General features: G+C 48.8%; 1 protein-coding gene across 1 annotated transcript; it reads left to right on the forward strand.

The window, feature by feature from the left end:
• Positions 1-1792: 1792 nt before the first annotated feature.
• Positions 1793-17293, forward strand: CSRNP1 (cysteine and serine rich nuclear protein 1). The gene is made up of 5 exons (XM_030496081.1): positions 1793-2020; positions 8816-9011; positions 11361-11620; positions 11994-12290; positions 13430-17293. Exons 2-5 carry the CDS (start codon positions 8840-8842, stop codon positions 14411-14413), a joined length of 1713 nt encoding a protein of 570 aa, XP_030351941.1. The 5' UTR covers positions 1793-2020; positions 8816-8839; the 3' UTR covers positions 14414-17293.
• The last annotated feature ends 7351 nt before the right edge of the window (positions 17294-24644 follow it).

Raw genomic sequence — 24644 nt, forward strand, 5'->3', positions numbered from 1 at the left:
TTGCAGCCAACCCTTCCCATGGAGCCTAAGTCCCTTTTAGGAACCCAAATTCCCTTGGGGCCCAAAACCCCTGAGAGGCCCCAATCCTTTCCAGGTGTCAAGCTTTTGTGTGGGTGCCAAATCTCCTTTAGTGTCCAGAAACCCTTCTGAGGACCAAATCTGGCTTCTGGACCCCTTATGGGGCCCAAATCCTTTGTGGGGGGCCAAATCTTGCTTGTGGATTCCAAATCCCTGTGGGGCCCAAATTTGTTTGGGGCTCCAAGCCTTGCCCATGGATCCCAAATTCCTTGTGAGATCCAAATCCGTTCTTGTGCCCAAATCTGTTTAAGGTCTAAGGCTGCTTGTGGGTCCCAGGCACTCCGTAGAGCCCAAATCACTTTTGAAGGCCACTGCTTGTGGGGCTTGAAGCTGTTGTGGAGGCCAATCCCTTTGTGAGTCCCAAACTCCTTGTGGGGCTCCAACCCCTTTCAGGGATCAACCTAGGCTCATGGATCCAAAAACCTTTGTGGGGCCCTAACCCCCTGCGGTGCCCAAATCTGTTCTGGGATCCAAGCTTTGCCTGTGGGTCCCCAAAACTCTGCAGGGTCCAAACCCCTTCCAGGGACCAAGTCTGCTCGTGAGCCCTGAACCCCTGTGTGGCTCAAAGCCCCTGTGATGCCCCACTCTGGTTTTGGGTCCAAGCTGTGCCTATGCATCCCCAAAACCTCGTGGGGAAGCAAAGTCCTTGCAGGATCCAAATTCCTTTCAGGAGCCAAAGCCTGCCTGTGGGCCCCAAACCCCCTGTGGGACACAAATCCACTTTTGGGTCCAAGTTGTGCCTGTGGTTCCCCAACCTTCTGTGGGCTCTGAACCCCTTGAAGCACCCAAACCCTGTTCGGGGTCCCCACCTACTTCAGGATCCCCAGCCCCCTCTGGTACTCAAATGCACTTTGGGGTCCAAGCTGTGCCTATGTTTCTCTGTGGGGTTCAAACCCCTTCCAGGGGCCCAGTCTGTTTGTAGGCTGTAAACCTCTGTGTGGCTCAAAGTGATGCCCCTCTCTGGTTTGGGGTTCAAGCTGTGCCTGTGGTTGCCCAGACCTTTGTGGACTCTGAACCCCTTGAACCACCCAAACCCCTTTTGGGGTCCACGCTTGCCTCGGAGCCCCCAGCCCTCTGCAGTACTCAAATGCATTTTGAGTTCAAGCTGTTCCCCAGCCCATTTGTGGAACATAACCCCCACATTGGGTCCCACAACCATTTTGGGGCCAAGCTGTGCCTGTGGGGGTATCTTAGTAAGCTCTGAACCCCTTGAATCACCCAAACTCCTTTCAGGGTCCACGCTTGCCTGGGGATCCCCTGCCCCCTGCAGTACTCAAAGCCACATGGGGGTCCAAGCTGCGCCAGTGGTTCCCCCCCCCCCCCTTTGTGGGACCCACATCCATTTTGGGGTCCAAGTTGTGCCTGTGGGGGGGGTGGTTTAGTGAGCTCTGAACCCCTGGAATCACCCAAACCCCTTGAACGACCCAAACCCCTTTTGGGGTCCACGCTCGCTTGGGGATCCCCAGCCCGCTGCGGTACTCAAACGCATTTTGACTCCAAGCTGTTCCCCACCCGCTGGTGGGACACAGCCCCCGCGTTGGAGCCGACAACCCATATTGGGGTGCATGTCCCCCTGCAGCCCCCTCCCCATTCACTCCGTGCGCTCCCCCTGTCTCCGCAGCGGTGCCGCGGGCGGAGCGGCGCGGGGCGGGGCGGGGCGTCCCGCGGGCCCTGACTCAGCGGCCCCGCCCGAGGGGAGGTGCGGGGCGGGCGGGTGCGGGGGGAGGTCGGTGGCAGGAAGCCGGGCGGGCCGGGCGCGCGCCGGCCCCGCGCCTGTCACCGCCTGCGTCAGAGCCCGGAGTTTTCCACTGACGAAAAAGGGCAGCGCGCGCGGCGCAGCCCCGGCAGCGGCAGAGCGGGAGGCGCCGCCGCTGCAGCCGGACCCGCCGCGCCGCTCCGGGACACAACGCCGCCGCTGCCGACAACGCCAACGCCGCCGCAGGTAGGGCCCCGCCGGGATGGGGATGGGGAATAGGGTAGGGATGAGGGGGGAAGCGGCTCCCCACCGCCGTGCTCCGGGACCGCGGTGCGCGGCCGTTGGAGGGTCCGGCTGCGAGCCAGGTTGGCGCTTGCCCGCCGCGGTGCCCGCGGCTGTCGGGGGTCCCGGTGGGAGCCCGTCCCGCTGCCCCGCCGCCGAAGGGTCCGTGTCGGTTACACCGCCGCAGGCGCGGCGCAGCGGCGCCGTCTGGACGGGCTGCTCCTGCCCGGGGCGATGGGAGCGCGGGGACCGGGGCTGTCCGGAGGAAGGGTCCGGGCAGCGGGGCCGCGCTCCTGGGGAGGGGGCTCCGCTGCTCCCCGGCCCTCCCGCTCTTCCCCATCGGCAGACATCGCTGTGCTGTACACACATACAAATACCTCCGTATTTATTCGGGTATCGCTGAGTTTCCCCCGTGTCAGTTAAGGCTTTGCTCCATCTTTACGGCTGCGGTTCCAATTTTCTGATGTTGAAAGAAAGGCGGCGGGGTAGGAGAGGGGGGAGGCTAGCCTTGCCGGCTTGCTCTTCCCCAAATCTGCCCGGCTGGGGATGCTTTCCCGTCGCTACAGCAACACCTACCGACCGGCGCACGGATGGACCGACGGAGGGACGGGGAGCGCCCCCCCACACCCCCATCCCCCGAAATAAAAAATCGGGGTTTTTACAGCGCACCTGAGAAAAGGGGAAAAGAATGTGTGTGTGTGGGAACCTCCTAAGTTTTCTCAGTGCATATTTTATTTTTGCGCCCCCCCCCCCCCCCCCGCATCCTTCGAAGTGTCTGTCACCTTCGAGTTACATAATGTCGCTGTAGGAAGAGGCTGACATGTAGGGACAGCCCTTTCCTAAAGCAGCCCTGCCTCGCCAACGTCTTTACTGACAGCGCCTCGGTGGGATGGGGAGAAAACCCCCACGGCCATCCTCAGACCTCAGAGTCTTGTAATTTGTTACGGGGAACCCATCAGCAGTTATTATTTCCTTTTCTTCTTTTTCTTTATTTCTTTCTCCCCCTGAGAATATTTTTATTGTTCCTCTGCTGAGCACTTTGCAGATGAGGCCCGTCGAGGTTGGGGGGTTAATTTTCGGGATGGTGCGTTTGTTCTCTGTGCGGAGAGGAGAGACTCTGCAGCTCCCGGCAAGCCTTTAATAATTCAACGCAGGAAATGCGTGCGTATATATAGCAGGCAAGGTAATGCACAGCGTGTACCTACAGGAGGACAAATATGGAAACCTGGTGTGAATTATTCATGAGGTGTAATCAAATAGAGGATTTTCCTAGACAAAGCACACTTTGCTGTTTTCATATTTATTACAGCACAATCTGCGCCGAGTACATTTGAACCTCGTTTCATTCGGCCCGTGTCAGATAACCTTTAATGTATTTGCTAATGTTTCTTATTTATCTTTCAAGCTGTCAGCGAGAAGTAAGGGCTTGGTAGAAAAAAAATCTGAAAAGCCCTTTTCTTTGTGGCCTTCTGGAAATTAGTAGATGGAGAAAATGCTTCTGATGCTCTTCCCGGGGAAGGCGTTTTGCCTGTTCAGTCTCTGGCAGGAGAATAAACTCGTGGTGCTACGAACTGATTCATGCTCCTGCTCCGCGGCACGGGGTACTTTGGATTTTGCTGTTGCATAGTAGGCAGAGGCTATTTTTAACCAGAGCAAGGTTATGAAACCTTAGACCCAGCTGGGTGAAAATAATCTGGTCTGAACTGGAAAGCACAGCTCGCATGGCTGGGAACACGAGCAGGACCGTCCCTTGGAGGGTCCCAATGGGGTGATCCCAGTCAGCCCTCAAGTTGGGAAGTGTTGTCATCGTGGAGGCTGTCACAGCGGCACTGGGGAAACCACTTAGGTAAATATGCAAAGAATTAAAATAGTTAAATGAACGAGCAATGAATCAGTGTTGATAGCGTGGTGATTATTAGGAAACCCAGAGGCGTCACTGGAATCACCACTGCGTTAGACATCAAATATCTGGGATAGCTAACTGGGAAGTTCAGCTCCACACCAGTTTTTGGTGATACTTGCACCAAGGTCGCCTGACCCGCAATAAGCAGCAGCGTGCAAATCAGCAGTGACCCCAAGCCCCCTGCAGGTTTGCAGCACAAGTCGTGTTTGGAGCCGTACCTGGCTAAAATATGCAGTGGTGTTTTTTAAACTAATATTTACTCCTGCTAGACCTGCACAGCCACTGCGGCTCTGGGGGAGGGAGCGGGAGCTGCTCTGACTCATGGCTCAGCAGAGTTGTTAACTCGCTGCTGGCGCCTGAGCCCTTGTCCCAGTGTGCCGGGAATAGTCCACCTTGCCTTCCTAGGCTGCAGGCAGACGGCTGTGCTTGTAAAGTTGGCAAACCGGCTCAAAAAGTCACTGGAAAATAAATACTTCTAGTGCGTTGCACTGAGGTCTGGGGTTTTTTTGTTTGTTTGTTTTTTACCCAAATTGCTTTGCAGAAGAAAGTTTTCTTTCAATAGCTTATGCACAGATTTGGGATCCTTCCATTCTTTAGGATGCTCCACTGGCAGAAACCCCAAAATTTAAAATATTCTTGCTCATAGGTGTTCTTCTCCAGTACTGAGGGAATTGTGGCACAAGCAGACAGAGCCGCTGGACTTGCTGGGAGAAGTTCCCTTTGCCTCGCTTGCACTGCTGCATTCCCTGCCCAGTGCAAAGCACATCTACAGCCCCACAGTATAACGCTGAAACATCTCTGCATACTTCTGCACAAAGCCTTGATGCCTCTTTGTGCAGTCTCTTATAAATGGACTAAGTGGACACTGGAAGGGGTTGTAGTCGCCTTCCTCTGTGCTTGGCTTAACAAATGCCAAACCTTCTTAAGTCTAAATTACTCGAAATATTTACTGTTGAGACGTCGTCCAAGAGGAGGATAGTTAAAACATTAATTCCTCACATTCCAGTGTATTAGGGCTTTACCCTGTGACTTGCCGAGCACCAGAAATGGGACTTTGCAGATTTGATTCCCTTCCCCCCAACTAGACAGCCACCACCTCCCTACTCCCCCCACCCAAACTTTAATGCTTTAAGAAAAGAAAAAAAAAAAAAGGGGGGAGGGAGAGAAAAAGAAAGGAATGCACATCTGGGCTAAATATTTGTTAGAAAGTATTCCCAGGATAGTGGGAGTTCTGGTGCCAGAGAGGAATTCCTGCGGGTTTGATCCATTGCATTATGTACTTGTTCCAAAAGCTGTTTTCAGTAAAATAGATGAGTAAGAAGTCTTAGCCAAGAACAGAATGTCTTTTTTGGCAACTGAAAGGAAGATAGGATTATTTTATTTCAGGTTATGTAAAAAAAAAAAAAAAAAAAAAGAAAAAAAAAGAGAAGGTGGTAAAATCCTGCACTCGGTGCCTGCTGAGATTTGCAGTGGCAAGCACAGATACATATATACATATATATATATATTATGTTTTTTCCATGCTGCTGTACACATTTTGGGGACTTCCTTATAAGAAAGACGTCAGTGTGGATTTAACATTACTTGCAGCATTACTGCAATTAAAATATCCTCACTGTGTCTGAACTGGCCTCTGGGTTTTTTGGCTGAGTGGCCAGTGGTTTCAGTGACATGGCAGTGTCCAAATCACTGTGAATTCTGAATTCTGCTCCCAAGTGCTGGGGTGAGAAGGGGAAGAGAGGATCACCTTTGCCTTGACAGCAAAACCCCTGTCTGGAGGATATTTTGGGGGCGGATGCAAGTAGACACCAATGGGTGCAGCCCCACTACATTGTGTATAGCTGCTGAGAAGGATTTGAATATTCAACCTGGAAAACGTCTCAGCCATAAATCAACAAAGAAGGGGAAGGCTTTCTGGGGGTAAATTAATGTGTTTTGGCTGGTGGGGAGCAGGTTCACCAGTTTTTTCCCATTAATTGAGAATCATGTTTGCACGACTCTTACTTTGCATTAACAAAACAATAGGTGTTTTGAATAAGACGGCATGCCAAAGGTGTTTTTTTCTATGCATTTGACTTATTCTCATAAATGGGAGATGCACACACCTCCCTTCATCCTTCTGCCAGACGTGGCTAATCAGGGATGATAGTATTTTAAAACAATAAATAAAATTGCACCATCTCATACACAGCTTGCCTTGGCTCTGGCTCAGAGTTTGTGTTAATTCGGTTAGCTCGCTGGGGGAAAACGCTTTGGCTTTTTTCTTGCTGTGTGGTTTCAGGGAGGCAGCGTGGCTCATGATGGGCGCTGTTGGGTTTGCAGGAGACCTGAGTGTCAGGGCTGTGTTGCTCTGCAGCATCATGGTTCCCGCCTTCTCGCTTCTCTGGCAGTCCTGCAGACCACGTAAGTCTCAGTAGAAATGGATGCTTGAGTTATCCATTTCAGCAGTGTGATCTTGGCTGCTCCAGCACCCTCCAGTGTCTCCTGTGAGGCTTGGATGTGGTCAACATTGCCTCTCCAGGGCATTTCCATAGGACATGTGTCCTGCGGGCTTTTTGGGGAGCTGGTTTCTCCCTCCCTTGGCTAGACAGTGGCATCCTTCACTGGCAACTTTGGAGGTGAGGTGTCTTTTGGAGCAGTGAGCAGTTGCTTTGTGGCACGAGCTGATGCTCTTTCAAGCCATGCGCATGATTTTTTTTGCAAAGATTTTGTCCCCTCTGGGTGGATGATGGGGTCAGCTGGGATGAACAAACCTCTGGCTGCAGCTCAGGCTTTGGTTTGGACCCCTGCCATGGATTCAGAGGGCTTCTTTGCTCTGGTGGTTTCTTAAAGCAAATGTAAAACAGAGCAAAGTTTGTAAATACAGCCAGGTAGCTGGTTTGGGCATCGTGGCTGCCTGTGAGCTCTGCTTTGCTGCGATGCAGGAAGAGAATGGGTTAACCCACGTATCAGGTAGGACATGAGCTGCTGGGGCTGGAGGGTGGCCAAATCCACTTTTCCCATCTTTTGGATTAAGGCCAAAAACCCAACAACCCCTCTGTGGCAAAACCACATGCAGCTATGGGGCTGCCGAGGAGGAGGAGGAGGAGGGATGGAGGGGATCACTTCTTCCCAGCCCACAGGTTCAGGGGGCTGTAGGGGATGCACTGGCCCTATAGGCGTGCATTGCAGGGAATGATTAACTTTTTCAGGCTAAGGAGCTACTTCACCCAGGGGTTTTTTGACCTTTTATGAGACTATTGTCTCCTGAGAAGCTGTTGGTAAACATAATTAATGAGGGTTGGCACAGGGCTTTGAAGGCACTGTGCATGCTCCCATCCTGCTACGTGTTACTGTGCGGCGCTATCGAGATACTGAGAATCCATGGTTGGGAGGTTTTGAAGCCGGTGTGGTTTCTGTGCTGCCTGCTCAGGGCTCTCAGGAGGGCGGGGTTAGTGTTTTGTTGGGTTTTTTTGGTTTTGGGGTTGTTCTTTTTTTTTTTTTCCAGAGACTTAAATTAACTTCAGACATGCAAAAGAAGGTGAGAAAGTGCTACAGTTAGAAGAAGTTTGGCCGGTGGGGGACTTTCAGCTGGCAGGGGGGATGGGGACTGGGTGTTTAGCACCCTATATCTGCACTGGCAGTGTTCCTGGGATGTATATGCCTATCCCAGTGTCATCTGAATTTTAGGGATGCTTTAGGGTTTGTGTATTACCTATGGTTTTATCGGTGAGGTGGCTGGTAGCATCCCACGTCGCTGGGGCTCTCCCCTTTTGCTGGAGGAAGTTTCTGGACTGGGGCTGCATCTCTCACACTGTGGTTGTGCCTTATAGCCTGGTGGGATGGGGTCAAAGTAAGTTGCTCCTCCAGCAGCAGCCTGGATCTCAGCTTTGGGTATGGCTCACTGGCTTCAAAATAAGCTAGCAGTAACTTCTGCTGGAGCAGGGGCATCTGGTGCACTGTTGCCAGCATCTAAAAGGAGAAACAGTCCATCACCTAGGCAAGATCATCCCAGGTTAGGTGGGCTCTGATATCTGTTAGCCTATTGTAGGCAAAGCATGCAGCTTTTGTGCAATTTCAAGAGACAAAAACCCAACAAACTTTATAAAAGCAAAGGTTAAAAGATGGAACAAAGTTTTTTGTTGTTTGGTTGGTTTGGTGGGTTTTTTGTTCTTGGGTTTTGGGGTTGGTTTTTTTTTCCTTTTTTTTCTTTAAGATGAGCAGGGGAAAAGCATGCAGGAAATTTAGGAATCTAGGCAAGTACAGAGCTCCTTTGTTTTTAATTAGCTGCGTTGTTTTTAATTGCTGCTATGCTTGATACATAACCCAGCCTAAACAAGAATAGCTTATTGAATGGAGGACTGACTATGAAAGGCACTGTGAGGAGAAGGGCTGTTCTTCACAGTTGATATATTTGTATTTCAGTGCTTCATTTAATAAGTCTGTTTCCCCAGGGGGCTGTAGCAAGTAAATCATGCCAACAGATTGTACTCTGCAAACTGGCTTATTTTTGTAATTAGCAAAACGTTAAAGCTGTAACTGCATAGAAAGCGATCTGCGTGAGGATTTAACATAAAAGAATTAGTAAGCACAATATAATACTTACTCTTTGGTAACATTTGTGTTGATTGAATTGGTTTCTGGACAGTTTGTTGTGTGTGATAGTCATGTTTTTCTGCAGCATCGTAAAAAGGGAGCGAGATTCAGCAGGTGTGCACAGGAAGGGTAGCAAGGTGTGGTTTTTAGGGGGAGCACTTCTGGGAATCACCCTTCCATAGCCGTGGAGAAGCCGTGCTGGGGGTTAAAGCCATCCTGCTCATCACCAGAAACTGCCGGTATTTCCGTTGCTTAATTTGCTTTTCTCCTTTGTTTTCTAGTTATATGAAAAGTACAGCATCACCATGAGCGGGGTATTGAAAAGGAAGTATGAAGAGCTGGGGGATGACAGTACCTACTGCTCCTCCTCCTCCTGCTCCCCCCTCTCCTCTTCAGCGTCTTCAGGCTGGGAGACAGATGAGGAGAGCTCCCGCGGAGAGCCCAAGCCCAGCTCTGCCTTAACGCCCAGCTTCACCCGTGAGTATCTCCATCAACCCCTTTCCCAGGATCAGACTTTCATCTGTGTGGTTTTTTTGTAGCTTGGTGGTGAGTCATCACCGTGCAGAGACCCCCTTGGAGCACACCTTTACGAGTGGAAGCAGCTGTAACGGCAGCTCCCTGTCATTACACCAATTTGTCTTGGCTTTATAATGGGCCAGCATCCTCAGGGTAGTCTTCTTTAGCCCTTCCTCCCAGCATTTATCGTTCCTTACAATGTTTTGGTGAAGTCCAGATTTCCAGGAGTATAAACCCAAGGACCTGGGTGTGCAGAGGCATGCAGGTGCCTCCAAGCCAGTGCAGTAGGACCAATTCCACCATCCGTCAATCCCCTGTTAAGCTATTCCTTAGCCAAAAACTAAACAGACAGCAAAGGCCCATAACGCTGGTTTTAAAAAATGATTAACCAGTGGCGCAATTACCATTTCAGAACTCGTTTCCTACGTAAGTTGGGTACTTTGCCAAAGAACATGACACGTTTGACATTGCCTCTGCTGTTAGTACAGATAAATGCTATTTTGTTTTCCCAGCAATATGAGTTTTGAGAGCTTTTAGGGAAGCACACAGAAGGCAAGCTCGTAAAATCCTTTATCTGCTATGTGAAGGGAAAAATAAAAGATACAATGGGGGAACATCTTCACAGAGAAGAAATAGTCCGACCTAGTAAATTATACTGAACACCCACTGTATATAGCAGTTAAGGTCTACTTAGCAGACATACACAAACACGCAGCGGTCTGAAAAGGCTTTAGAAGTCTTGTAATAATAAAGAGTCTCATTCTTGCTTGTCTTCCCAGGTTTTGTGACAAAACAATGAACTTTTTGTATTCTCTGGCTCAATTGGAAAAGGGTCAGGAATGGGAAAACAATTTCGGAGGAGGGGTGCAGGGAGAGAGAAGCAAATGCCAAAGTGCAGCAGCTCAGCTGATAGATGATCGCGGTAGTTAACCGTGCCTTTTGATAAAGAGCTAATGTTTTAGAAGATTGAGTCAAGGTTATTATGAAAATGCAACGCGCAGTGCAAAGATACCATCAAAGTGACTGCAGGGAGCAGTGTGAAACCCCCAGCTCTTCAGCAGAAGCTGCTGATGCAGCTGGGTGAACACTTGGGGTTTTTTCATGTGAAACTGAAATGCTGTATTTTGGCAAGTGAGACTTGTGAAACATGGGTGCAGCTAACTGTCCAGTCTCACACTTTCCCAGCCTTCAGGGTCAGCCAAACCAGCTGAGCCCCTCGGGTTTTCATCAGCCCTTTTGGTTGGCTCACCACAGTAGGACTGCCTGCGGGTCTGCCACCCGAAGAGGGCTCAGATCCAGCCCTGCAGAAGTCACCAAGCCTTTCTGGGTTATTTTTTCCCCTATTCTCCATGGTGGCAACCAAGGCATCCCTGCACCAGAAGAAAATGGGACCAAAAAACCCCACCACTGAATTTCTGCATAGCTGCTCTTGTCCCTGACATGCTTATGCAGCAGAAAAGGCAGCTTTGTAACCCGGTACCACTGCATGTTGCTTTCCATGGCCAGCTGCATTCGTGGAACTTCATTGACTCTGAAACTGCCCTGGTTAATTAGTCCTGCTTCATCTGCTACGTTTGCATGTGCAAATGTGCAGAACCAGGTATCTCTGGAGAGGCTCCGCTTTAAATGGTGTGTAGCGTGTTTCAGCAGTTTAAGATAAACCAGAGTCATGTATTGCCATGTTTACCCTGGGATCACCTGCATAAAGATTAACATCTTTGCAGCTGCTCTTAAATGAGTCTCTCAAGAATAAGCTATAGATTCATAGTTCCTCCCAGTGGATGATGAAAGGAAGTACCAGAAAAACAGCCTTTTTGGCTATTTTCTGCCCTGCCACAAGAGCTGGAGCCATGCAGCACTGGAGTGTTGGTGTTCTGGCAGACATGAGCTTCTTGAATTTGGGGCAGGGTGCTTGGGGTTAGAGCAAGACAGGCATGTAGGATAGTTTGTTACTTGTTCGTTACGCTCTGCTGCATGTGAAGAATAAGAAAATGTATGTTTCCTTGGGAAAGACAGGCAGGAAAGAGAAGCAGCAGCCGTTTCTTAGGGTGAATCTGATCAGTGACTCCAATGCACATCAGGATTTGGCTTAGTTTCCTTTACAGCCTCATCCTGCCTTTAAAGTGTTAGATCCGAAAACACTAGAAGCCATCAAGTGATGTTGTAACCTTGTCCCGTCATGTCGCTGTTGAGTGAATAATTGCAAGTCCTGCCTGTTTGTAATATTTACAGCCTGTTTGTAGTATTTCTATCCTGCCTGCAGGATGGCAGTACTGACTTGGTGCTGGTTTTTTCTTCCCCCATTTTTAGCCACATCTATCCTGAAGAAATCCAAGCGACTAAAGAAGAACAATGTGGAGTTTGACCGGGTCACTGTGTTTTACTTCCCACGCTGCCAGGGGTTCACGAGCGTGCCTAGTCGCGGGGGCTGTACCCTGGGGATGGTGAGCAAACACAGCTCCTCCCGGCAGTTCACGCTAGCGGAGTTTTCAAAGGAGCAGGAAAATGTTCGTCGGGTGAAACTTGAAGAGAAATTAAAAGAGGAAAAGTTGGAGGCATTGAAATGGAAAGTGAGTAGGAGCATGAGGCTGGGCTGATGAGGAGCTGGTCCGTCTCATTAGTTAATGGCCAGTTTTTAGTAGAAGCCTCTCTGAGACCTGGGAGCATTGGTTCTTAACCCTGTTTGGGTCCCAAAAAAGATACAGGCTCCTGTGTGGGATTTTCAGCTCAGTTCTACACCTTTGAAAAGTGATGGAAAAGACCCTGAACTCCACATGTCAGGTGTCTGTCAGGTCTTTGGGGGCTCTGACACAGATGCTGGTCCTGTTATCCACCAGCATGGGGGGCAGATCTTTCCTTTCTTGTTTCTCCTGACCTGGGGGTGCTGATGACTCTTTGTCCCCAACACATCCTTAATGTTTTGCCCATTTTGTTTGCCCTTAGCTAACCATGAATGGCACGAAGGAGTCGGAGGAGGCCAACCAGCTCACCATTGAAGATATTTCTGACGATGACATCGAAGTCAGCAATGTGGACCTGGAGGATGGCTTTTTCCTCCAGCCCTACCCTGCCAAGAAGAGACGCGCGCTGCTGAAAGCCGTGGGGGTGAAGAAGATCGACAAGGAGGAGAAGCGGGAGCTGCACAACATCCGCCTGTCCCGGGAGGACTGTGGCTGCGACTGCCGGGAGGTCTGCGACCCGGAGACCTGCAGCTGCAGCTTGGCAGGCATTAAATGTCAGGTACTGCCCTTACCTCTGGGCATGGGGGAAAAGCTGTGGCTCCAGCTGATGTGTACGTTAAAGCAGGGAGGGTTTGAGCAAGCAGGACACAGTTAGGACAGCCTGTAAAATACATCTGTTCCCATCTGTGCTCAGAGCAAAGCAGGCAAGAAAAGCTCTTGGAGATGATCCCCAGGCTGCAAAGCAGACGCTGCTCAGAAGCATCCGATTCCCAAATCACACGTGCAGCCGTCCCCACGCTGCTGCTGCAGCCATGGGGGTGTGCCCGAGCCTGCAGCGTGAATGCACCCACCCCTTCTGTCCTCATGAGAATTGTACCTGCTTGGTCTTCTGTTGGAGATGGGCCACGTGGAATGTCTTTGCAAATGAAAGCTTCTCGCTCCTCACACAAGGCTGTGATTTCTCCTCCTCCCCCTGCTTTTATTTTTAGTTTTATTTCCCCTTGGTGTGTCACAACTCCCAGCGTGTGCAGGCAAACGTGGGAGTGCCAGCTGAGCATCAGCCCGCAGCTAGCTGTGCAGACCACCTCTGTATTCCATTAGCTTATTACATTTTTCATGTTATTTGTTATGGGTGCCTGCCCAGCTGTGCTTGGGGAGCCATATCCCATATTCGGGGTGCTGCTGGCTCCCTTGGTGCCGCGGTTGCAGGCTGGGGCTGGTGTAGGGTGGGTTACACAGGCAGGTGGGTGCACACAGGAGGATGGGCGCTCCATGAGTGGGTCACAGCCCCCCTCTAGCGGCTGCTGCTAACAGGGACATAAAGTTGCTGCAGATGCCTGTTGAGCAGTTTGTCCTTTTATCAGCTAGGGGCAGAACCTCATGATATGGATCAGGTATTAAATACCATGATGCAATATATAAAAAACTCACGTTTTCCCCTTTTTGTCTTCTTTTGGAGCATTATATTTTGCTTTTTTGAAACCTCTTCTTTCAGTTTTACTGAAACCCAACTTTTTTATGACAACCATTCAAAAGAACAGGGTGCCTTTTTAAATTACTTTATTATGGTTTTTTTAGCCTGCTTTTAGACCCCTCAGCTGTTACTTGTTTCCTCAGGGTGGGTGAGTCATGGGCGGTTTCAATCCTGCACCTCTGGATTTGGTCCTAACCCTCTGCCTCTGCTTCTGCCCATGCCAGATGGATCACACCTCCTTCCCCTGCGGCTGCACCAAGGATGGCTGTGGCAACACTGAGGGCAGGATCGAGTTCAACCAGGCCCGTGTGCAGACCCACTTCATCCACACCATCATGAAGCTGGAGCTGGAGAAGCAGCAGCAGAGCAGTGAGAAGGTGGCAGAGGCTGAGCCCCCCTTTCGGGAACGGCTCCCACCATTGGGATGCGCAGCAGGGAAGGGCTCTTTGGAGGAGCGTGCGGTGCCGCTGGCACCCGCCTTCCAGTTCAGCCCTGACCTGGAGGCCTTGGGGGAGAACAGCTGCAGCAGCGACATGACGGACTCCTCCATCTCCTCCCACCCCAGCGAAGACCTGGAGGAGCCCTATGAGAGCCTCCCCTCCGACAAATCCCAGTCGGACGTGGACGACGATGGCTTGGCACGCATCCTCCACTTCAACGACTCGGATGCTGAGGAAGAGGGTGGCCATGGCCAGGATGACCTGAGCTGCTTCCACCCCACCGACTTCTTCATCGAGGACCACAGCAGCGAGGCCAAGCCTGTCCCTGGCCACTTGTCCCACCTCTCCGAGTGCCTGGATGAGAATGCCAACCAGGATGGTGGGGGTTTGCTGGAGGATCCTGCCCATGCGCGGTGCGATGGACTGTCCTGCTGCGCCTCATCCCTGGCCGAGCCCTGCTCCAAGAGCTATGCCGACCTCAGCCTTTCCTCTGACTCCTTGGATTTCTTCCAGTCCTTCTCGGACTATAACTTGGGACCCCTTTACAACTCCTTAAAGGAGTACGAGAACCTCGATAACTTCTCAGCGTTACAGTTTCAGTTGCCTAATTTCCCAGGTTTCCCACAAGCCGGAGATCAGGGCTCCTGTTTCTTGGAGTCCCTTATCGGTTTGTCCGAATCCGTCCCTGAAACCCCGGCCCCTTTCACAGACAATCAACTTTTGGAGGATGCCATCAAGTCATCGCTGATGGAGACGGTGAAAGTGTGAAATGCCCGTGTGGCTCAAGCAGCAAGGAACAGCCTGAAGGAAAACCGAAGAGTAGTCGTACGGGCAAACTTTCACCAAAAGGATGATGCATTACTCAAAAATAAGGAGGAAAAAAACCAGAAAAGGACTTTCTAAGCAAACAAACTATTTTTGGTCTTTATAGAACATGGACGTTTTGACATACTGCAGCTACAATCAGTTCTCTCGCTGTTTGTGCAAAAATTTCTAAACTTTCATGATGGGGTGGGATGGGGAGGGAGGGAAAAAGACTTTCACGTATGAATTTCCTTGTGTTTTGTATGAAAAGACCTGTTGAGAAATACTCCTCGCTAACATTGCCAGTCGTACACACAGCCCCTTCTAGACATGTTTCAGTGTTGCAGGAACTTTTTAAGACAACTTTTTGAAGCTGTATTTATTGTGAAAATTTGTGGTTTGCGTAAGAGTTAGCCCAACACACTCTTACGTTTAAATCGGACAAGGTTTACAAAAGAGATCCATACACTATATACGTAATCATTCTTCACCTATTTATTGCAAATTCCAGAATTTAACTAGCCACTGAAGCTTGAACTAGCATGAAACCTTATTTAAATTGGTAATACCTCAGATGTATTATGTGTACAATCATATTTTTTTTGCATAATATATCTGTATTTATTTATTTTCTACCTGTAGTACATGAATAGCACTGTGGTTTGTCAGTGACCTGGAAGGGCAATAATGTCTTCAGCAGCACCCATCCTGTAGATGACCATGGTTTTTCTGAGTCTGAACGATGGTGGCTGTTTTGGTCTTGTCTTCACATTTCCAAAAAAGCCGAATGCAAGCGTCTGGGAGGGATGGGGCAAACGTTTGTGCAGCGTCCTTTGGTTTCTATCTGTAGACATGATGATGGTGTCTGATCTCCATAATACTGCGATGGAGAGCACAACATGCAAAACCTTCAACTATTCAAGAAATAACATGAACTAGCTCTAAACAAACAAAACCAACCCAAACCCTTTTTATAAATTATTTAATAATTTATTTAATCTCCTAAGGATTTGGCCATGAGATCTTTCCCGATCAATTATGGTGCCTGAATATGCAGAGGAACTGTTAGCAAGGGTGGGGATGTAAGTATAAGGACCTTTGCAGCCCCAGGGGGTCTTTGGGAGAGCAAAGCCAACAACAGCAACACTGTGCTCGTGCTCCTCAGCGAGTGCTCCCCAACATCAAGGATATCACAGCTCCAAAATCTAGTGGGTCACACTATTTATATCTTTTTTATGTAGGTAAATAGAAAAAAAAAAAAAAAAGGTGGATATGAAGGTTATTGGGTTATTTATCCGTTGAGTACAGTTTTAGAGGGAAGAAAGAATAACACCTGAAAAGAAAGTTTGAAAAGCTTGAAGGCTTTTGGTTTTTAAGACTAGAGATTACCATGTTTAAGAATAATATTAGAGGCCCTCTTGGCCATTTGTTATTTAAATCAGTCTGAGAACATGACACTATTTGGCCATGAGATGTAACTGGACATAAAATCTGTACGTCAGTGAGACACTAAGTGCCTACGCCAGTGGTATGTTAAAAAAACCAACAGCTTTGAAACCTACCGGCTTTAAATTCCACCTTGGAAAATGTAAGATTTGGTGATGGGAATGATCCCTGGCATTACCGGTACTGAGGGAGGTTCCAGCTTTCGCATCCCACCCCTGCTGCCATGGGAGCGGGGTGGTGGATGTCCTGGTTTTGGAAGCTCCTGGAGATGCAGAGACTCCCAAAATACGGATTTGAGGATTTTTCCATTGGCTGAACTGTTTATATCCCCGACAGCAGGGATGGTGATGCTCTTGGGTATACCTGCTATTTCTGCCGGCAATTTGGGGAACTTCTGGCGTACGAATATGGTGAAGGCTGGGTTGCTTGGGTGTTTTTAATCATTATTATTACTATTTAATTGTACATCTTCTCTGGTATTGAGCCGGTCAACTTGGAAGCGGAGCTGACCCGCCATGGCCGTGGGCGGGTGCTTGCCCTGCGCTCGCTGCCTCATCCTCCTGCAAAGCATCACCCCCGGAGACCTCCCCGCCGGGCAGGAGGGCGACTGTAGGAATACTACTGGCAGATGGAGGATTTCCTGGATATATATATATAATTATTGTTATTACTATTATTGTTATTATTATTTTTTGTTGTTGTTGTTGTCGTTTCTTTAGACTGAAAAATCTCCTTCAGTTATCTCCTAGGTGGTAGTTTCTATCCTTCAGACTGCATCAAAAATACTGACAGTTGAAAGTCTGGTACCGTTCTGTATTTATTGGCACTAATATATTTTATAACATTCCTAGGTTTCTCTGCATATATATATATTTATATATATAAAATATACATATATTTTATATATATATACACACACACTTTTTTTAAATGAATGACCGGGATAGACTCCTGCCTTTGTGGATTCTTTTTTTCTATAATTTATTCTTTTTATTTGTGTTGGTGCCAAAAAAAAAAAAAAAAAAGATTTTTTTAATCTTTTTTTTTTCCCCAGGGCACTGAATTGTAAATATATTTTTTTTTTTCCTTCTCGGTATCTGTGTAAAAAGTTGCCTGTTAAACAGTTTAAAAACTGGCTATTTATTGACACAATCTGTAATTATCTAATGTATTGATTGAAACGCTTTGGTTTCAACATAGCTTTATTTTAGCTTTCTTTGTGTATATATTGTGATTATGTTGCTTAAAGGTACAAGTTAAAAAAAAAAAAGCTTTATTTTTACCTTATCCATTTGCATTTGTTTATAAAAAAGCATATTTGTCTACAGCTGCTGTCTCTCATTTCATCAAAGCAATATGAAGAAATTTCCATTACACTTTCAATAAAAGAATTTTGTTTGAATATGGCCGCGTCTTTACCCTCTTTATCCTTCACTGTAGCTCAAAGATTTGGATGATGGGTGCATGTATTCTGCGTTGTATGTTGTAGTTGTCCCTTTTTTTTGTTTGTTTTTTCACTTTTTCAACCCCTTTTGAAGCTAATGGGTGCCCTTGGGTTTCCACTTCAAGGGTTGAGATGGGAGCATCCTACCAGGGCTGCCTGGTGGCCTCCAAGAGGCTTCTCCTGAGCTTGGGGATGTCCATTTTTTTCTCAGCCCCCCAGAAGCAGTCCAGGGAAGAGCATCCCCATGCCCCTGCATGGAGGAAAGGCATGGGGGGAGCCTGCAAGGCTGAGCACCAACATGGGGCCTGTCCCACAATGGGAAACCAACCCTAGGGTCAGTCCCCAGAGCAAAAGGGACATCATCCCTGGAGGAGGCATGGAGCTAAGGCAGCTTATCCATGCCTGCAGAGCCCTCCTCCATGCATGGCTGCTGGGTATGCAAAGCGGGGGGACTTCCCAGGTAGCTTCCAAGCTGGCCCCAGGACCATCATAGCCTTCATATCTCCTCAACACTGAAATGTAGCGGGGAACACTACCAAAGTCCTGAGAGGTCACACAGGAGAAGCTCTTGGGGCAGCTGGAGATGCACAAGGGGTGCCTTGAAGTCCCGCTGAGTTCACCAGAGCTGGGTTTCTTCACAGAAGAGCACCTAGTGCCAGCCCCTTTCTAAGTTAAAAGAGCACATTTTGGCTGGGAGGGAGGCTGGGCTGGCAAGAGCGGTTTGCCCCAAGGCTGCAACTAGAAGGGACCTTTTTGGCAATTTGCTTAATTAATTTGAGGGCAAAAATGTGATGCAACACCTTGGCAGAGCAAGATCGACGGCCTGGAGAGCAGCTCCTGAAGCTCCCAAGGTGTCTCTGGCTGCTCAGCCATGCCGTGGCAATGTCCCCAGCACATCACCTTGCAGTGGCATGTGACAATTGTCCTGTTCAAGTCACTCCTGCTCCACCAGTGTCACTCATGTGACAAAGTGCCCTTTTTCTTTTTTCCCTTTAAAAAAGGTAAAAATCAGTGCATAGGTCAGGGGTCTGGCTGTGTTGTTTCCCAAGCCTGCTTGGCTTGCAGGTGGTGGTTGCCCCTCTCTATAGGATGATTGATAGAAAATAAAACAGTCATGGAAGCATTCCCACCACCTAGAAGCATTTAGGAGAAACCTTGGGAAACCCTTGGGAAAGCCTGGAAACCCCTTTCCCTCACTGGCTACCAACCATTTCTCATCACCCCATGGCACCCATGGGGCCTGGAAAGATGCAGCCAAAGAGAAGCATCACCATGATCCAGAGCCTCAGGGAAAAAGCAGAGAAAATACACTTGGTCCTGGCAACAGTGGGGAAATAAGAAGAAAGTGAGGGTGTGAGCCAGCCCATGGTGCAAAGGGAAAGCTGAATAAAACCCAGAAACCTGGATGGGGAAATGCACACCTATCCTATGGGCTTGCATCCGGCAGCACGGGCATAAATCATAACCACTGGCATTGACCTGAAAGTGAAGGAAATTGGACCACAAATGCCATTGTCTAGTTTTCCATTTGGAATCCATTCTTAAAGGTTGCCATCTGCCCCCAGAGCAGAGAAGCTCAATTAGTTGAATAAACTATTTGTTACAAATTATTCGCTGGGCTGTAAAAGCAGCAATACTGAAAAAAGGCCTGTCTGTGGCTGGTCGGTGAAGCCTGGCCCCAGTTTCCCCACCCAGAAGGCTGTATTTGGTTGTGGTGTTTTTCTTTTATGAGGTTTATGTCTGTAAGTCCCTCATCTGATTGGGAAGGGAAAATCCCCATCATACAGCTCCAGCTGCCGCACTGGTCGGGTTTTGGCTTATGGTGATGACTTTGAGCTGTGCCCTGGCAAAGGGCATCATGGTGAAGGGTCCTGCCAGCCCCCAAGGGGCAGTGCTGCATCCCATCAACCAGCCCTTGGCATGGGCATCTCCTTGAGAAAGCGGCAGAGTTTATCACAGCCTCTTTGTGCCAGAGAAGTTCATGTTTGCCTTAAAAAGCGAGGCAGGAGAAGCCCTGGAGGACTTTTCCTGGCTGGTTGGGGACCGTCTTTCTGCAAGGTGCTCATGTTAAAGCCATGGACACTCTGATTTTATAAGGCTGCATCTTAAATGGGGTGAAACCAGGTGCAACCTTGGCTGTGGCAGGATTGAGGACAGCTGACAAGGCCAGCTTAGATGGGGCTTTGAGCAACCTGGTCTAGTGGAAGGTGACCCTGTCCATGGCAGGGGGTTGGAACTGTACAAGCTTTAAGGTCCTTCCAACCCAAATCATTCTGTGATTCTATGATTCTATGACTTTCTGCAACCTGCCCCAAGCCAGTGACACAGAAGTGGGACTCATGCCCTGTTCAACAGCAGGCAGTGGTGCTCCTTCCCATCCTCTGGAATCAGTGATTCACTGCCCCAATTAAACCCATCTGTGCACTCCCCACCTTGCTTTAGGGCTTCATCACCCCCTTTATTTTCATTCATTTTCTGTTTTCCCTCCATATAGCCACTCTGTACACCCTGCTTGTTACACCCAGAGGCTTGGAATTACTCATCGCCCACTTTCGTTTCATTTGCAGGTGCCTGCATGCGCTGAACCGTGTGTGCAGCCACCAGACTAGAAAGCATTTCTCTCCGGGTGGTGGAGCAGCCTCCGGAAAAGGGATGAGTCATTTGACGACCCACAGCCTGCAGGGACGGGGACTGGGACGGGCTGTGCCATGAGGCTCGGCTCCTCCAGACCTGGCGCCTCGCGGGAATGCGACACCCAAGGACATTTCTCGACAAGAACAACTATAAAATGACGAGTAGGATGGACTTTATCTCCGGCAGGGAATGAATTAACCATGGAGCTCCAGGGCAAGGCGAGGGCAGGGGTATTGGCTCTGCAGTAGTGGGCACATTTCCATAGGGACAGATCCTGCATGCGAACGGCTTGTGTCCACTTTGGAGGCAGGAACGTTGGGACAAAGTACCTTTTCTCATCGCTTGTCTGGTTGATAGAAGAAAAAGGCAGGTTTGCACTGCATGTCCAAGCAGCTTGACACTGCAGGGGGGTAAGGTTGCCCCAGGCCTTGTGCAAAGGCAATAAAAACATCCCAGTTGGTGCTCTGCATCCCTGCTGGCTCCAAGACTTCTGTCACTGTGACAGGCACTTTCTCCATGTGCATTTTTCATGGAATTGAGCAGAAGTTTGCAGGTGCTGAGGTTTTAACCCAGACCTAGAGATCAGCTTGGTTTTCCCATTAAAAAGGCACTGCAGAATTGGCAATAGTTGACACATTCCTGTGCCCCATTTGAGTTTTAGTCTGTCAATGCTGAGGGATGGGGGGGGAAGTTCAGCTCTCATTCCTTATTCTTTGGGGTAATGACGTTCAACATCACAGGAATCCTCATTGCACTGTAAGGAAGTGTCCTCTCCACGAGATCAATCCAAACTACACACCACATTAAACGCAGTTTCATTTCTGCACCATGTGAGGGCCCCTCCATGGTCATCATCTCTGTAGGAGCTGTGAGTCTTCAGCATCTGGGGAAACGGGTGATGCTAATTGCACAGAATAAATGTAAGTATTCCAGCTCAGTGATTTCCCTATACTAAACAGTAAAATTCCTGTTTTGCCAGAGTGGGACTCCACTTTAGCAGCTAATAGAGAGAACTAAGTTTTCTATTTCACAGCCATGACCATTAGGGGTTTTCAGTGCTGCCCAATCCACACGTCTCCATCAGTTTGTTGCGGAGTCAATGGCAGTATTGCCACCTACTGGGCACCTGCCTCCTCCTAGCCTCTCAGCGGTCCGAATTGCTCTTGGGCAATGCTTGCCTTCTCTGTGTCACCAGAGACACCATGTATCTCACTGAGATAGCATATTAAAATTAAAATAAAATTAAAATAAAATACATTAAAATACAATACAATAAAATACAAAATAAAATAAATAAAATAAAATATAAAATAGAACTTGAATGTCCATCTCAGGCCTGGAAGAGAGGCAGGAATGTCCTGCAGCCTGGCTGTGTTTCCATGCTTGCCACACACATCCACAGCTGGAGGAAACCATCTCCAGAAGGTAAACGCTTAAAAAAACCCATGGATGCACCTATATTTTGGCCAGGCAAGATGAGTGAAGGACCAAAATGCCTGTGGCTGACTCCATCACATGGGTGGGTGCATGAAACCCACCAAAGGGGGAATACCTGTGACCAGAGAGCTGAAATATTTTGGTACAAGCACGGAGGCTGTGAAGACCTTTAGGTCAGTCCAGCTGAGGAGGTAGAAAGGCTCAAGCTGGCCTAGGGACCCAATTCCCTGGGGACCACAACAAGGCACATGCTGGGGTAAAACATTACAGGAGAATTCTGCCTCCGGGATGAATAACATAAAAGGAGCTCCCTCCAAATAAGCCTGTTCCACTGAGATACCCTGTGTAGGAAACTATTACCTATTACACTTCCCTGGAAATAAATACTTGGCTACTACTTTGGAATAAATAGAGATGAGAACTTAATGGTCTTTAAGTGCTTTTCATAGCCAAAGCATCCCAAAGTGCTTTCTTGTAATAAAGGCTGGATAGCAGTCAGGAGGCAAATGAGCCCCTCCTAGTCATACTCCCAAATACCTGTCATTTTTGCCTGCAAGTGAGCAAGGGAACTATCGAGTGGAGTGGTACGATTTCAAGCAGAGATTTTGGGAATTATTCTGGTAAAGGATGGCAGCCCCAGGGTAGGAATTAGATGAGATGTCTACAACCAGAACATCTCTGTTCAGCTGTGGCGTGATTGAGGGCCCCATTGCTGAGCTCATTTCTGTGACTTTTGAGGTACCCAGCTCTGTTGTGTTTTGGGACAGTTGAGATGCTCAGGGGTATGAAGACATCCCCATGGGGCTGGCAGAGATAAGATGAGACGTCAGGAGATCCGTGCCCCTTTGGCGTAGCCAGGATGGGATGGGATGTCCTCAGACATCCCTAATGGCACTGGCCACTATATTTGATCCCTGCACTGCCAAGCTGTTTTTCACAGCATCTACAACCTTACCTCCCCAAATAGCTCAAGGTGTAGCCAGTCCTACACTGCACCAGAGCACCCTATACCTGGTGGGACCAGCCCCAGCTGAGAAGTTTCCTGTTGCTGTGGTTGTCTTTTTCTCCTGCTCCCCATAAAGATATGGGGAGCATCAGTTTTCCAAAATCTAGTTCATTCTCTGGTTTAGCTGCATCCTCACCACCCACCTTTGGAGAAAAGAATGGAAATACGTATGAGCATTATAGTACTGTTACTGTGCCCAGCTGTATTTTCCCAATACCGTTGGTTATTACATCGCTGCAACACCCAATATCTTCACACAGTAAAACCTGCACGAAGCACTGCATTTTCCACAGGCTTCCTGAGGCGTACTCCTGGGATCACAGCTTTGCCTGGCAGCGCTGGGGAACAAGTAGCTCTAGCAAGGCTCTTGCATAGCAAGAGGTAAATGAGGCACAGGAGAAGCACATTCACCCTGCCACGCATGCTGCCAGGCGATTGCCTCCCTCTTATCCTACGCAATAAATCACGGCTGAGCAGCACAAGCTGTTCCTGTCATCGAAACGTGGAAAGAAACACTCCTCTTGGCACGAGGGATGTGATAATGACCCTGAATTAGAGCTGTACACCTCCAGCACCTGATTCTCCTGCTCCTGCGGGTGCAGCCTGATGTTTCTCCTCCTGGCTGTTGCAGGAACAGGTCCAGGTCTTGCTCATGCAGAAGCAGAATTTAAAAGAGCAATGCCCAGGCTGGCTTTCAGAGCAGCCTATGACAAGAGGTTTCAAGCAGCTGATGGCCACAGCTGCCCTGTGGAACCCAGGGGCAGTTGCATGTCTGCAGGCAGAAGCAGGGGCAGCCCATAACTGCTGTCACATCAGGGGATGAACAGGGGATGGCTGTGGTATTTTGGGTTGTGGCAAGGACATGCAAACTCATTAAATTGTTAACATGGTTCTGGGAGTGCTTTTGGCCCAGGGAGCAGCAACATCCTCGATGGTTCCCAGCTCTGTGCAGCCCAGGACAGGGACTGGGGGCTGATGAGAGTTTCGGACCCCATATGACCTCCCCAAGTCCCCACCTGTGCAGAGCACACAGAGTTAGATGCCAAGCGCAGGTATCAGGCACTGCAAAACCACCATGGACTCTAATACTTCACTTCTCAGCATCCGAGTAATCTTGGGAAGTGGTTTGAGTGGCTTCCTTTAAAAATCTTATTTCCCGAAGCCTTTGATGTGTGTCTTTTTAATTCCTTCCGAAATTCAAAGGGAAAGGCTTGAATATAGACAGGCCAAGATTTCAGATGCCAGCATGTTCCTGTCACTTGGCTGCTTAGTGCTTTTATAAGGGTCATTAGTCCATCACTGAGCCTAACAAATCCAGGAGAAGTTAAATATTTGAACTTGCTATAGCAGCAGCAATCACACATGCTGTCTGAAAAGGAGCAAAACCAATGCAGCTATATCGAGGAGCAGGAAAGCCGAGATTCGGGGGGGGTTTAACTTGTGAGGAGAATTGCCAGAGCTCTGAGCACCCAGAAGACGCTGCCAAGTTCAGTCCAATAAAGCAGCGAGCCAAAAATACAGCTGGACTCCACTCCTTTACAAGCCTTAAGGAAAGCGCTGCTGGTGGTGGTTTCATTTGTGCTTGCCATAATAAGGAAGATTTATCTGGTTGCAAATCAGACCTCTGGATAACGGTGGCAAAAAGCAGCTCCTGTTTGTCATTGCTTATCTGTGTGTCTGCAAGCAAACACGAAGGACAGAAGGCAAGGCTACGTACATGCCATTTTATCATCCTCAGCCTACAAAACTTCGGTAACAGTGGGTGATAACCTTACCGGGTATTCCTTCGGTTTGCCAATGCCCTCTAGTGGCTTTTGGAGAGAAGAAAAGCGCATTCCCCCCAAAAAAGAGGATTTTGCAAAAATACTGCTATTCCATTGGTGTATGCAGGATTTAGGAGAAATGGGCCATATGTAATTTAAAATGGAAAAAGAGCTAAATCAAACTGCTTCTTTCATAAATGCTCATCTCATACACAGCAAAACGGGGAGAGGGAAGGGTGAGGGATTCCCCATGTATTCCTAGAAGATGGTTTTCTAGTTCATCAAAAGACAAATCTTGCTTTGTAGATTTCCTTCTCTTCCTCATTCCCTCCCTTCACAGACCCTGCTGTGTGTCTAATAGGAGCACAGCTTTCATTTGGAAATGTTGTACACTGCAGATAGGCTTGCCCAGCTGGCTGGAGTATGAGTCCCAGCATGCCCAGCAGTGCAGGGGATTGTTTTACA

The sequence above is a fragment of the Strigops habroptila genome, chromosome 1, assembly GCF_004027225.2.
Source record: "Strigops habroptila isolate Jane chromosome 1, bStrHab1.2.pri, whole genome shotgun sequence".
Taxonomy (NCBI): domain Eukaryota; kingdom Metazoa; phylum Chordata; class Aves; order Psittaciformes; family Psittacidae; genus Strigops; species Strigops habroptila.